At 37.6% G+C, this 15,987-nt stretch overlaps 1 protein-coding gene across 2 annotated transcripts in view; it reads left to right on the plus strand.

Moving 5' to 3' along the window:
* The window catches only part of TMEM135 (transmembrane protein 135), a 160,789-nt gene that overhangs the window by 13,206 nt on the left and 131,596 nt on the right, over positions 1 to 15,987 (plus strand). For both annotated transcript variants that reach the window (XM_039562906.1, XM_039562912.1), the window contains exon 3: positions 2,704 to 2,796. In XM_039562906.1, the coding sequence (XP_039418840.1) occupies positions 2,704 to 2,796 (93 nt within the window). The remainder of the gene's footprint in view (positions 1 to 2,703; positions 2,797 to 15,987) is intronic.

The raw sequence follows: 15,987 nt of genomic DNA on the forward strand, positions 1-15,987 counted from the left end.
TTCAGTAGCCCGAGAGTAATGGTATGTGATTATCCCCACCAGAATGTGATTTGGTGTTGTACATTTTGAACCATCAAGGAAGTACCAGTATCTCTGTTTCTGCATAACTGGCCCGGGTATTTCTGGACTTGATTTGCAGCCATGGAAAGAGATTGTCCGAGACTGTGAAGACCTAGATGCTCTCTGTCTGGTTCTAGATAGTGATGAGAGATTGGATGAGAGACTTGTGCAGTAGGATATATGCTGCAGTTTTTGTATCTGTTTTTGATTGAAAGGTATATTATAGCAGCAGCAGTAACTCAGAAGCAGAATTGCCCTGCAAGCCCCATGCAGTTGATTGCTCTTACCCTCTTGGAGTTTTAGACCTAAGCAATGGATTGAAGGGTTTATAGCTGGACATATTAACTCATGTATGGTAGTTTCTTCCTTTCAGCTAGGAAAAGCTACCAAATTTGAAACTGATGCAGATATTCTCAAGGATGTAAAACTTTAGGCAAGAATGTGGAATTAAAATAATTTCAGGCATTGTTTAAAACTTTCATCATTTCACAGGTGGGTAAAATTTAAAAACTACCTAAATCCGGTGTCAGCAATGACTTAGGCAGTGGATAGATCTTCTTGTTTTAGAAGGATTGCCAAGATAACTTGACTGACTTTTTTTTAGCTCCTATTTTTTTGGTGTGGTGAATTAGGGTCTGTGTACAAGCTGCTCTGTTGGCAGAGCAGTGAGGGTGATGATCTCTGTCACGGATGTGTGACAGTCCAGCTGGGGGTTGTAATCTCTTCTGCTGGTGACATCCAAAAGACTTCATCTGTCTGGGCTTCAGATGGAAGTGCTGGGTTCCTGTGTTGACACGCATTGCATCTGTTAATGAAAGGTGTGATTTTTAGGTTTATGGTTTAATTACTTGTAAAACCTCACAAAGACATGGTTCTCTTAGTCTAGCAACTAGAGTAATTAAGTTTATCCATGTACAGCTTGTACATTGAGGAATTAGATGCATGACCTGAAAGAACTCCTAGTTCTTATTCCAATTTCTATCCACAGAACATGTGAAAATAACCATGCAAATAATAACAAAATCTAATTTTCATTTACTTTAGGAGAAGTTTAAATGTTTCAGTTAGTGACTGTACATTTTTATTTCCACTAGACTTTATTATGTAAAATGTGTTACTGTTGTTTCTGAAATCTTGTCAAACCAAACATGCAAGCATTTGTAAAAGGATTCTGAACCATGCCAAAAGAACAAATTACTGTTTCTTTCCCACAGAAAAGGCATTTTTTCTGTTACTTAACAGGTGTGTCTGGTAAGATGTGTTCATACTTATTAAGATGCTTAAAATGACTTCTCTGAAACTTCATACAGTAATTACTTTCCGAGAGAGTCGTAATAATGAACTTTAGCTCCTGCAGCATTTGGCATTGTCATCCTGAGAAATTATCCTTTTGCAGCCGTGGGAATGAGCAGTGTGTGTAATTGCCATTACATCACTTGCTGCTGATACACTGGCTCTCTTTTCACTTACGAACATAAGCTGGCATTGCTCGCTGGTAATGTTATTTTTGCAGGAGTATGAAATGAGGCTGCTTATGCCTTTGACGGCAAGAATGAAAGTGAGCTAATCAGATGGTGTTGATTAATTATCTTTGTTCTCTCTTCTGTGTTGTCAGCATGAAATTTTATCTAAGAAAATGTCCTCTTCTACCCTGTATGTGTTTGCCATTTTGTTTGTTTATTTTGTTTGCTGTGTTTTTAGAAGGATAGACTCCATTGTAACGTTTTGTTTTCCCACCGATAGTGCTTGTCAGCTGAGCAGCATTGGTATAATTGAAGTATGTTTATTATCATGCTACCAAATGTCACGACTCTCTGACTCTTGTTTGACTTTGTGATCAGCCTGTGTAAGTTTGAAGGTGCAGGTCTCCTGAGCAGACCAAACATGGTGGGTGACACTGTGTCTGACATGCAGTTTGATTTTCTTCCTTTAATAGTGACCAATTTATAGAAAGATTTTCTTAGATATTGTCAGTTGTGTAACTCTTTTTCTTCAACTCTTTTTGTTGAAAGAATTTTGATAGTTGAAATTGTGTGGACTCTAAAAGAAATCCAGATCTAGCTGCAAAAAATGAGAGCTTTCCCGGCTTAATAGGACTGGGAATTCACTGTTGCTTCCACTTGTAATGTACAGACTGATTCCTTGGCTTACTGTAAATGTGTATTTTCCTGTTTTTAGCATCAGTGGGTTGTCTGGAGCGTGGCATATATTATAATGATTTGATTTGATTTCTGTCTTACCTGATTGCATTCCACAAGGCAGATCTTCCTGAAGATGTATTTGGACAAGTAGCAAAGAGATGAGTGGCTATAAGATCTTTTAGAAGATTTTTCTGTAATTAGTATCAGCATCTTTTCAAAAGTATATCTTGAAAACTCTGCTTTCCTGGAAGAAAAGTAGCCATTTAAATGAAATGAATACATTATTGAAGTGTTTCAGGTGTTTAATGTTTGTGAAGCACTTTGGGAGCTCTTCTTGAGAATTATCCAACTGTAAAAATATAATGATTACTGTTTATTAGTACAGATTAATGTGAGAAGGCAAAATTAATAAATCATTTGTAATTTTATAAAACAGATAAAATATGGTGTGGTTCATTAATGTTCTGTTTGCATGTAATACGTGTACAAATTACTTTTTCAGGAAGATACTTGGAAAATTCTACTTCTGGTCCCCTGGCTTTGGTGCAGCTTTACCTGCTTCTTACATGGCTATTCTCATTGAAAGGAAAAGCAGGTAGGGTTTGTGTTTATGGATTTTCAGCTTAATATAGTAATGTTTCTTGTTTTGGTCATTTGATGATTGACATTTGACAATTCAGTGGTTTTATTTCAGAGTGCAAGAAATAATAGTTCATTTGAAATAGTGTCTTTTGCAACCTTGAGTTTAAATCTAGAAAGCTACAGTGAAAAAACACTTTACAAACATTGAGTTTCATGTTTGTGGTTTGTCTTGTTTAATGGACAGTTGGTTTGCTCAGGATTGCCTGATAAAGCTGGGTTGCTTAGGGCTTCCTAATGAAACTATGGTTTTATTCTTGTTTGCTTTTTAAAATATTATTTGAGCAATGTTTGCAATTAGTCACAGAGAGGGAGAGTGCTGATGACTTGAGTTAACAACATGACATTAGTTAAGATAGAAGAGTCATAGGATGTTGTGGAGAAAACTGTGGATGAGCTGAAATAATTCAAATTGGATGAAATATAATGGTACAGAAGGCAAAGCCTTTCACTTAAGGAGAGGTGCTGAAGTTCAGCTGTAAGTTCATTATGAAAGCATGAAGCGAGGGAAAGAAATCTCTGAGTAATCCAGGGATAGCCCAAGGCTGCCATTTGTAATGTGGCCACAGGAAGATGGCAGGTGAAATCCTGGCTCGTAAGGTTTTATTGTTTGAAATTCAACTTACATTGGTATCTTGTATAAACAGTGGCAGTTATAATACTTCCTTAATTTACTATGGAGTGAGATGCTTTAGTCATCTAGTTAGTAGGTTTAATTTAAAGAAGAGAAAGTGACAGAAGGGTAAGGTAAGGGGTTACTCTTTTTAAAAAGATGATGAAGGAGGTATTAGAGGTGGTGTGAATGCACTTTTGATTACTGTGAATATCTGAAACTTCCTTAAGCCATCATTTAAAAGTAATGGCAAATATATATTGTTATGTTGTTGACTCACTGTCAGGTCCCATTCCTGAACTTCAGCTGTGGAGTAAGCAAATCCCATGCCAAGTTTTATGTATGTCAAAGTTCTGTCCTTTTAAAAGAATGCATTTTTGAAGATCTAGGATGTGTAAGAGCTTCTGGAAATGTGGGAGCACTTCTAAATCACTTTCTTTAATGTAACTATAGAAAATAATTGTAATCAAGTTACCAAATAAGTTAATTATCTTTTTAATGTCGTCTCCAGCTGACTGATTTTCATCTTACTGTAATTACTTTATAAGAAGTTGGATACATTTTAGTAGAACTTTGTCTAGTTACTTAGGCACCAGCACTGCTGTTGGCATCAGAGTTTCATTTTGGGGTGAGAGCAAATGCATTTTCTCCCTTTGATCAGTGATAACACCAGCTTAACTTTTCCTACAGACTTGTTACAATGTGAGGCTTTTCCGTGCCAGACTCCCAATATTTCTAGATAACATTAAAGAGGAAGAAGTCAGGCTGGTTGTCAATCTGTGAACTTCTTGTAGCTTTCAGAGTATTTGTGAGTGGAGAGTTGAAAGTGTTTATGAGTCCAAAGCCTTACAATGTTTTTTTTATAACAGCAAAACAACTATGAGAAAGTTGCAAAGCTACACTTGTTAAGAGTAACAAAAAGAGTAGGCAAACAAATTTTATATTAAATGGGTTTTTCTAGACTTCTTAGTGGCAATGTGTGAAAGCTCTGACATGTTAACAGGATTCTGTTTAGCATCTGAAATTTGAAAGAAATGGAACTTGAAATAGAGGTATGTGGACATGACAAAAGTAGATTGGTGCAGCATGTATGCAGTGAATAATGCTGGAATACTTATTTCCTGGAGGGTTATTCCCCTTTCTGTCAGAATACCTGATGTGTGACCTAAGATATTTTGCCTAAAAGTTCACATTATGTTGGATCAGTTAAAGGAAAGAAGGAAGTGTTGGTATTGGAGTACAATGTGTATGGAAATGGGGGGTCATTGTTCTTAATGAAAAAAATTGTTAAAGGATGTCAGAAGGTATTTGAAGGTTAAGGGTTTTTTTTAAATACAAAGTTGTGTGGTATGTTCTCAGATGGCAACTATGTATAATGTGCAAAATGCTGCTACTGACAGTGAAATACGACTTTCTGATTTCACATCTGTTTGCCTGTTAGTTTCTGTTACAGGCAAAATCAAATTTTAATAGATTCATAGTCCCTTAGGAAACTGACGTTTCACATGGAGACACAGGGGCATTTTCAGTTATCTGCTGAGCAGCTTAGAACAAATTGTAGTGAAAAATCAGTGAGGTGGGAAAAAGTCCTGATTTGAGTTCATAAACATATCTTTAGCCCTTCAAATTGCTACTAGCAGCTGGCAGCAACATTGAACTTAATCACTTAATCTCTTCCCAAGTGGATACCCTATTTTAAGTACCTCACTGGCATTTGCTTGCACAGCATCCCTGTCAGTCCTGAACTTGGGAACAGCAGGCTTATAAATCAGATTTTCTTCCAAGTGTTGCTGTTCACGTGTGCCAGCTTTGTACTGTGTAGTTCTTATGGAAGAATGGGAAAAAGAGATGGATAGCTTGGCTAGGTGCATTATAATCCTGAGGAGGAACATGTTTTCTAATGTGTTACAGAATTAGTTTGATTGTAGTTTCTTTCTGTGTAATATATAATTACAGATTTGCACAGCACTGGCAATGAGGAGGGGAGATGACATTGCATAGAAACTTCAAACAGACTCATGAAATGATCTGCACTATATTATGCTCTTACAGGTCTATAAAGATATTAATGGCACATTAATATATCCATGTGTGTTCTATTTGGTGACTATAAAATATGGTTGTCCTGTCTATGAAAACTAGTTAATCAGGATTTGTGGAAAGGGCCAAGGAATAAAAACACTTCTTAACTTTTTTGTATATGTATCCATAAATGTTCTGATTGCAAACATGTATTCTATGCCTTTTGTTCCTTACTCCAGTGGGAGGAACTCAGAATTTTTCCCTTTTTCTGGTGCTCTCAAGCTTTGTGGATTGCCTCTTAGAATTAGGAAGAAGCATCTTTACTGGCTCTAATTTGTTTTAATTGCCAACATTTTAGTCATACTGTATGTATATATTGTCATAATAGCTATGGCTATATGACAATAAGTAAGCAAGCTTCTAGTAGGTACCCTTGCACGATTATACTTAAAAGAATATGAAGTTCTTTGCAGTTTCACCTGTTTTACATCTTCTATTAAAGGAAAATGTGCAATTGTTTTGTCACTGAATTCAGTTTTGTAGTGCTAGACATTAAAAGCTGTGCTAATGTCTCCTCAAAAATAGAGAGATGACTCAGTTCCATTAATTTCATTGAACTTCCTTAGGAAACCATTGCATTCTTTTTATTAACCTTTGTATGGAGTTGTTTAACCATACAATCCTTGTTGGCTCCTACAGGTGTTGCTTCCAACTGGTGATAAGAAGCAATTTTATTTATAATTTTGAAAAAAGAATATTTTGCTTATGTCTTTTGGCTTGTGTTTGTAATTCCAAGTTACAGTCTCCTGTCGTTTCTTTCAACATCTGTTAAATGTTATCACCAAGAATTGAACGTATAGTAAGGAGGAGATACGCAGCTTGGGCTGAAAGACATGGCGCTGCCTTGTTCTAGAAGTACTGAGACTGTTAGAAACAAGGAAGTAACTGAATATACTTGTTACAATTATTGTGAATCAAGCTGTTGAAATGTGATCTGAGACTTGGCTGAAGCCAGCCTGTTACTGGAAATGTGATTAGATCAGCTGTACCTTCCTGACTTCTAAGACAAAGAAGTCTCATAGCTTGGTGGAGAGCCTGTATTTAAGACCTCTGTGATTACTTTCTAGGAAAAAATTGTTTTCTCTCAAGTGTTTTGTAACTGTGCTGGTGTTTCAAAACCACTTAAGTTGTGTTTTGCTAGTAGCTGAATGGCAAACTTAATTTTATTGGACTCTTGCTCAAGAAACCATGTATTAATGAATTTCAAGAACTATAAAGCTTTAAGAGGGGTCACAATTCCAGTTTTAATGAAATTAATTGTCTTGCTGCCTGGCTGTTTTTTTTTTTTTTTTACCCCTGCCTTTTGTAGCTAATTAAGCCAGAGAAGTTTTAACTACAGCCACCTAAAATTTCTGTGTCAGCTGTGAAGGGACACTTTTGGGGCTGCCCCTTAGGCTGCATTAATGTTTACATACTGGCTGTTAACATTATAGCGGCGCCTGTCTCGTCACTACAGTTATGATTCTGTCACTGATGGTATTATAAAACTTGAGATTTAGGGCTTTTATAATTTGGTTGTAAAATCTTGCTCTGGGCAACTATTTGTAATATGTTTCTAGTTGAAAACTTTGGGTGTTTTTCATAAAAAATATTCAATGTACTGGACTCTTAGAAAAATATTTAAAGCACATGCATTTAAAAAGTGAAACAGTGCAACAGTGGATGTTACAGAGGACATAAATATATATGCACATATATTTTATGTTCTTGGAAACAAAAGTATTACTATGCATTGCTTGGAAAAGTGACAGAAACATTTGTGTAAAAACAATGTGGAATTTTTAGACTGTATGTTTGTTCTGATTAAACATTCAGGGCTGTTAGGATTATTTGCTTGCCATAAATACCATTAGTCTAAACACGTTATAAAGGAGGAATATGGCAGCACAATAGTGGTAAAAAGTATACACTGTAAAGAAATGCATCAATTTTGTAAGTTTGTTCATTCAAATACAAATTTGTTGGTATATATTTCTTTATAGTAGTGTGGTATATTTAGACTCGAGGTGACAATTTCCTTTCTCAAAAATGTCTTATGGTTATTCAGTTTGACATTATATTTTAGGGAAACAGATAAATTGCCAGTATGGTGGGGTGAGTAATCAAAACAAGTGAACAAACTCTTTTAACACAGCAAGTGTTTTTGCAAGCTTTAGTCGTACTTGCTACAGTTAAGAAATTGAGAAAGCAAGCTATACTGTGGGATGATTTTTTGCGTATTCTTTGCATTGTAGTGAAAAAACTCTCAAATTTGGATCACTGACATGAGTATTTTGTGGTGTAATCTGGTACGGAGAGCTAGCTGGGGAACAAATTATTTTGGAATTGTACTCCTCTAGACTGATTATTGCTGTGAAATACAGAGCCAGGCTGTAGAAGTTACTGGGAAAGCTTTTTGTTTCTAAATCAAAATATGTTAAATTCCATTGTACTTCAGCAACTGCCTTGGTGAGAGCCAGTGTTTGAGGATTTACGTTTTTATAGTAACAGTGCATAAACACTTGAACATGTTTTGCTGCATGCTTTGAGGGCTGCTACTGTGCTGTAGTTACAGAACCATCTCATAAAATGTTTTGGGTTGGAAGGGACCTAAAAGCTCATCTAGTTCCAACACCCCTGCCATGGGCAGGGACACCTTCCACAAAAACAGATTGCTTTAGCAGTTATCAGAAGGGAAAACTGATCATTCAAGGTTGGGAGTGCAGAAGTCAATCTAGAAGATGCTGTGATGGTGGCAACATTGTGAATGACAGGTAGCTCAGGATAGGCAGCTCTTGGGAGTATTTTTCATGGAAAAAACTGCGATAAGCTGGTATTTTATGCTAGAAGGATTGATGCTCTCTCTAAGATATATCCCTGGCAGTCATAACTTTGTTGATATATTCAGAGAGTTTTCTGTTTGTCTTGCTAGTATTGCATCATGTGTTAATCCTAGAAACAGTTTCTGGAGTTTTTTTAAACTGTTCAGTTAATTCAATATTAATAAAGTCAGTTTTTAAGAACTGTCTTTTCTAAGCACAAGAGCAGGTCATTCCAGTGTGTTCTAAGTCAAGCAAGTAGGCCAGAAGACCAGTTTGGCTGAACAGCAAACTCCTTGTGGAGCTCAAGAGGAAAAAGAAACTGTGTGATCTCTGGAAGTGAGGTCAGGCATCACAGGAAGAGTGCAGAGCTGTGGTTTGCATATGCAGAAGATTTGAATGGCCAAAAACTCAATTAGAGTTGAAACTGGTCAGTGCTGTATCTGACAACAGGGGAGGGCTTTTTAAAGTAGATTAATAGCAAGGGGAAGTCTAAAGAAAACACATTGATACTTGTTGAAGGTGGTCACCTGACTAATACAGATGTAGAAAGAGCAGAGGCTGTTTTTGCTTCCATCTTTAATAGCACTGATAGGCCTTGGACTGCTCAATTCTTTGATTTGGAGGACCACATGGTCAGTACAATCCATTTGCAGACACTGAAATTGTAAGGAACCAGCTGTATCAGCTGGATGTTCATGGGGCCTGGTGGGATTCACACCGGAGTTCTGAAGGAGCTGTTGTGTGTTGCTGCAGACCTGTTGGTCTAACCTCAGTTCCTGGAAACATTCTAAAGATTACTTTGGGTAATATTGAAAGGCGTTTAAAGAAACAACATGATCACCAGGCACAGTTAACATGGGTTCACAAAGAGAAAGTCCTGTTTAACTTATTTGATGTCCTTCTGTGACCAGGTCATCCATGTAGTAGATGAAGGGAAGACTGTCATTCAAATCATAGCCATATTGTGAAGCTGTCCTGTGTGACGGAGAAGGATGTCCTCTGTGGGTTATAGAAAGATGCTGTGTGACTGGCACTTGGTTTATTATGGGAGAAAGATCTTCTCTCATATGGTGTTCTTAATTACTCCTCTAGTAAGTCTGTCCTTCATTCCTGCCCTTTACTCCTTGTAATTCTGTGTATGCACATAAGATGCAGGTATAATCCTTATACTTCTGGATAAAGGAAGTGGTTACAGTCAACACTTGGGCTTTCCTAACTGTCTGAAATGTGTGTTTCTATTTCATACCAGTCATTTCTTTCCAATCAGTTGTGTGATTCACCATTCTGTGTCTGAGTTACAGTCTAGAAAACTGTCTTAAACTAGATTTCATCCGCTAGAGATGGCAAAAGTTTGGCAAGGACAATTTTGTACTTGTGTACAGAGTAAGAAGGTTTATGGGGAATCAGTGACTACAGTTACACACATCTGTAGTCAGTCAGTCCAGGTTATAAACTAATCAGGATTCTGAAAAACTCTACTGTGTCTGCATAAGTATTCAGCAACCAAGTTGAAGATTCAGGCTGCAGCATTTGAGTGCTGGAAAAATTTGGTTAAGCTTTCTCGTGTGGCAATTGAAGTCTTGCACAAGATGAAGAGCAGGAGAGGAGCTACAGCTTTATAGTTGACAGTCCCTTTTCTGGGATAACACAGGCAGACAAAATAAGAATATTGGGAGATCCTGTGTGAAATATATGCCTGTGATTCTGGAGATGCTGCAGAATGAGTTGCAGCATCTGGTTGAGTCTATAGAGACTTGGTTTATTTTCTCTCTGTGTTGTTAGGGTCAGGGCTGAGATGGATCTTGCAGAACTATTTGGTTGCAATTGCTCAGTGGTCTCCAGATTTCTGAGTTTCAGAGGGATTTACCAGCTTAGGCACAGCACCAGCCATGTGGCTGCTTCATGAATGTAAAGGCATCTCGGGCAGCACCCATTAAACTCTGGCCTTACTCTATCAGTGCACGTGGAGCCAGCCTGGGTGAGCAAAGGGCAGTGCTAAGGTCAAGCAGCAAGCTCTGATAGATCCCAGGTGACTGTGCAGATACCTTCCTCTCTTCCTGCATGGCTCCATGAATAATTGAGACTTGATTATAGTTAAAGTTTAATTTTTAAAAATTATTTCAAGGACCACTTTTGGCAAATCTGTTTCTGAAACGTTCACTTTGTAGGCTGAAAACAAGTAAAAATGATTTAGTCATCTGCATAGTAGTATAATTTTGTATTCTGTTTTTCATCATTAAGCATAAAAAACCCACTAAAATCCCTTGTAAAACTTACAGTCCTGTTGAAATGCTGACAGATAAAATGTTAAAATTCAGACTGCTGCTGACCACTGGACTATTCTGCAAGTCTGACTTGGATTCAAGTGGCACAAACGCTGGATTAATTACTCTGTCCTGTCTGCTCAGCACTAGCATCCAGGACACAGTCATTTGGACTTCCTTGGCTTAAGCAAACACTTAATACATCTTCTGTGTCTGAATGCGTGTGTGTAACATGCAGCTCCCAGAGGGGGAATAATAAATACTCTGCTAGTATAGAATAAACTTCAGATGCTGCTTAGATGAGCTGGCTTGAGTGCTGACATTTATCTGGCAAGATAACATCCATGCCTAGCATGCCTCTGGTGCAATGGCTGGAAGTCTTGGAGGGAACTTTTCAGTGCTGTGTTCCTCAGGTCTGCTTGGAGGATATTGTTTTTAGACACTACAGATGAGAGCAGTTGAAGTATTTGTTTCCATGTGAGCCGCACTTAGAAGCCCTCTGTAAATGAAGTGGCTCTTTCCTGGAGCCTCATTGTTCCCAAGGAACTAAGGTCGTTGCTAGCTCCTGCAGCAGGAAAAGTGTGAAGGTAGAGACTTAGAATGGTAATGATTTGCTATATTTAATCACGCACAGTTTTTCTGTGGCAAAGATTACAGCAGTATACTTAGGTCATACATCTTACTTCCCCTTCCTGCCCTCTCCCCTCCACGTCCTGGGACAGAAAATGGCATGTTTTTATTTCCTCTGGTAAGGAAATAAAACACTGTGTGTCACAGTGTTTCTTGTAATCTGATGGCCTACACTTAAGATTGAATCTTTTTTGATAAAGTAACTGTATGCTGTTAAAACCTTGTCCTAAAGACAGTCTGTCTAAGAAGCAGAAACAGTGTCCATAGCTTTAAGGCAAGAAACAGGTCTCATGAATTTGGGCCAGTACTTGTCATCACAATCCAGACTGCTCCAGCTTTGGTGAAAGACTGAAACAGTATGGGCTGCCTGGTAGTACAGCATAATTTGGTCTATGTGAAGGAATTTGTATGGGCTCCATCTTGCTGCTTCAGTGATGTGTTTTTCCTTTTAAGCTCTTCAGTGTCTGTTACTCATTCCTCATGATCAACGGACTGAGGAACTAGCAAAAGTGTTCTAATATCAACCATTGGCAGTTTGAATGTTTGAGCTTAATGCCAGAAAATAATAGGTTCAAACTGGACTTGGCAATAGCTTATTTCTGTCTTTGGTAGGTGAAATATCTCATTAACATCTGTCTGTAGTATCTGGCACAGTTCATCATCCAGTACTGATGTCCTGCCAGAAACTGGCTTCTTAGTCAATGGGGATGTATTGAAATGACATTCAGTCAAACTTTTAGTATGGTTTGTCTCCCTTTCTAGAGAAGGTTCACATTGATTTCTGTCACTGCTGTTCCTTGGGACCCCTTGTGGGACCCCCATTATAGATGCAGGCACACTCTAAATAGCATTAATCTGTCTTCTGAGTGATTAAATGAATAGTTCCTAACTGGATTTAAAGTCTGTTTTTAATATGACTTAATAGACTGTCATTAGAGGGTCTAAAGGGGAGGTAAAAAAGCAAATGTCGCTGTATGTTGACAAGTCTAACTCCACACACTACTTCCCTTGGAAGTGCTAGTCTGCTGTTGCTGAATACAAGGGTATTTAGAAGTTAGTCACACCATGTGAAAAGCTGCAGTAGTTCCCTGTTTGAGTTGGATTGATTTGTCAAATGAGCTCTTCTTTTTTTTACATATTGCTTCAGGTGCTTTGTAAACTGTAATTCAATCCCAAATGTAACATTAAAACATTATGAGTCTAAAGAGAAAATTAGTTCTAAACATGCAAACGCTACAATAGCTATTAGTGTGACAGACTAGAAAAAAAGTATCCGGCTGCTGAAGTCTTTTGAAATAGATGAAGTAACTGATGATTTGAGTGGCTTATCAAAAAACTTGTGTTGTGGAATGGGCTTTCTCAAACTGGGCGCAGAATATGAGTTGGAGAGGGAAGGCCAGCTGTTCCAAGGGGCTTCTTGGGAAGCCTCTGGAACTGCTTCTTGCTGAGCTGCTGTAAGATGGGTTTGGGATGTGGAGGTAGGGTGTGGTTGAAGTGCTCTTAATTTGAGAAGCCTAGAGGGTAGAGGTTGAGGAGAACAGGTCAAATACTGGATAAATTTCCATGGGGATTGGGACAGCCCCAAGCTGTCAGCTGAAGGAGTAACCTTATATGACAAATTTTCTCTCCTTCCTGCCTTCTCACTCTTAAAATACACTGAGTATATGTCCAAGGCCCGTGAATACTGGACATATTTTCAGCTCTGAATTTTTTCCATGCCCTGTTCTGCTCTTCCTAGTTTTTATTAACAGTTTTGTCCATAGTGTCCTATTTTGCTTTGGAGTGGTAGTGATTGCCAACAGAATACATTGAAACAATGACCTGCTGCTGCTGGGAGTCTCCAAAACAGTATGCTTGCTCAAAAGTATTTGCTTTTGTGCCCTGTGCTCCTGCCTTTCCAGACAGAGTGGCCAAGCAGCCCATGCCCAGAAAGAACTGAGTGTTTTCTTTGTGATTGACTGAGCTGATTAAAAACAGTTCTGTGTTACTATCAACAGCCCAAAGAAGTTGTTTTTTGAGGCCTTACTTAACACTAGATAGACCTTCTTTACCAAGAATGTGAATAATTTAAAAAATCCCTGGAAATCCTTCATTTCTTTTCCTGAGGTTTGATTAATTTGTTTTTCTTCTGCTATCTCCCAGTCAGTCATTCTATAATACTAATAAGCTTTTTGGAATCTTTTTATCTCTTCACGGAATCTTGTGAGGTTAAATCACACTTTAATTAAGAGGTTTTTTCCCCTCTGTAGGTCAGCATTTGTTTTTGCTCTGTAGATGCCATAGAGAAACTGGGAGAGAAGGAAGAGGGAGGGAATGGTGAAAGAAAATCGGTATAAAATAGACTATAAAGGAGTTTAAAAAAATTGAACTATAGATGTTATCTTGCGTTGCACTAGCTGAAAACTCTGTAAGAATTATTGGTACTAATTTAACTGGAAAATATTACTGTAGATATATTTTATTTTTGGCTTCTCTCCCTTTCCAGTTTTCTCATACCCTTTCTTTGGCGTGTGTTCAAATCACAGAACATGTTGAGTTTATTTTATTTCCTTTTAAGAACAACAAATTCTGAATATTTGCATAAAACCATTTTTCTTAACATGTAACGTGCTCCAAGCAAGAATTACTGATTTGCAGTTTTGAGCAATTTCAGTTTCTCCAGCCTGCAAAGTGTCCATTTCCGACTTTAAACAACCCAAAATATTGAAATAGGAAATTCGTTTAAAGAGGCAGTGGGTCATGAGTCCTTAAACTGTATATTTTTGATATGAAGTTCTGAACATTATTTTTGTGCTAAAGACTTGGTATTGGTCTTTACTAAGCTAAAAAGTTACCATGTTCTTTTTTGGAAAACTTACTGCTTAGGTCTGTTTTCATAATTTTCTGCATTATTTTGAAAGCTTGTCTGTTCCTGCTGATTTTAAGTGAACTTTTGCACCAGGACTTTGCTCTGACCTCCAGCCGTCAGTAGGAAATTGGTGGGTGTGAGAGATTAACGATACCCTAAACATAATCTGTAGTGCTTGTGTTTTTACAGGGATGCAATCACAACTCCACATCTATACTTGGTTTGCTTGTGGTGTCAAGCTGCTGTAAAGCAGAAAAAACCCTACCTCTTACCTCTTCATTTTAACCTCTTTCATTTCAGAGGAAACCTGTGATTTGTGTGTTTGATTTAATTCTGCAGGTTATAAAGTGGTGTGTTTTACAGTGGTGGGGAGGGGTTGGAGCTGACAGGAGGAATTCTTCCTGTTTTTGCAGACTATGAATCCTGTCTGGGGAGCCATTACAAACTATTATGTTAGCTTCTTAGTTCATGTTCAGAAATTAAAGCCAGAATTAACTCTTCTTGAATCTTTCTTTTTCTTTTAAATTTAAAAAGGACAAATGTTCCGAAAGTTTTCTATTTACTAAAATAAATATATATATAATTATTATATACATGTGTATATATGATATATACATATATATGAACATATTTATTAGTAAAAATCACTGTTTTGCTGTAACAAGTCATTACAGGATAAGTTTTGTGCTCTTTACCTTTTTTAACGTTCCACTCCCTATTTGCCTTTGAATCCAGTGATTCCTATAAAAGTAGTTTTATTTGTGATTCCTTAGACTTGTAAAGAATCAAAAAAAAGAATATCAGTTAAAATACAGTGATAGTGTCAGAATATGCAGCAGATTCAATGAACAGTGGCATTCATATAAAATTCAAACTTGATTTTGTAGGAAACTAATATAATGAATCTATGAAAAAAAAAGGTTATAAAAGTCATGTGTAGTTCAGATTTTGTTGTACAGGTCACAAGGAAAGGTGAGTTTCTAGTACTTGTTTGTTCTTGGGTCAAGTCTTGTTGGTTTGACCACACTAAGAGTTTTTGGAAAAGCAAATAGCAGGAATCTGAAGTTTTGGACTGGTGATGAAGTTAGAAAGCTTTATAGCAAAGCTAAAACTGCTCTTGTCTTAGCAGTGAGTTAGATATTTTTCTTTTGTGGTTGTTTTCCCCTCCAGCTGTTTAAATTTATTGCATATGTGGAGAAACATAACCCATCAATTAGATGCTTAATCAGAGAACCTGTTCTCTTAATTGCATGCATAAAGATTTTTAACATGCTGCTGTACCCATCTTTGGGCTCCTATCGCCCTATGCTGCTGACTGCTGGGTTCCAGGAGCTGTCACAGGGAATGGGGCCTGGGTGTACCTGCCCTGGTGTGTCCTTCGCCCTGGGGTGTGAATTTAGGGGCTCCCTCTCACAGCTCACACCTAGGGCTGTTCTCACTGGAGGAGGTGCCTGTTCAGTCCATTTATGTTAATTCTGTACACGGTGGCATTCATCTTGCTGTAGTTATTTCCTGTTATTTCTGGCTTGTTAACTTATTTCCCCTTTAGTTTTGAGCAAGACAAAGTGATCATAAAAAATGCAATACTGGTAAAAAAAGAGCAATTATAGTAGTTCGAATAAGTTTAATTAATTGCAGAGAACGTTTAGATTTCAGGATGTCTGCTCAGAAAGGTTTGTGGTTTAACTGAAACGAGGCAATAGAGAAAACAATTCTTTAAACTTCGTATCACCAAAAAAAGGTTTTGATGAGGGAATTCTAGGGACTGGAGGGCTGCTATTAGACACAAAAGATGGGCAGGGCAAGGTCAAATGTATGAAAGAAATAAATATTCAGAAGAAGGAATGACTATTGAGAAGGATACAACTTAAAAATGGCAGGTCCTACCTCTCTTCTGTGGCTGTTTAGA

This window comes from Corvus cornix, chromosome 1 (genome assembly GCF_000738735.6).
Source record: "Corvus cornix cornix isolate S_Up_H32 chromosome 1, ASM73873v5, whole genome shotgun sequence".
Lineage (NCBI taxonomy): Eukaryota > Metazoa > Chordata > Aves > Passeriformes > Corvidae > Corvus > Corvus cornix.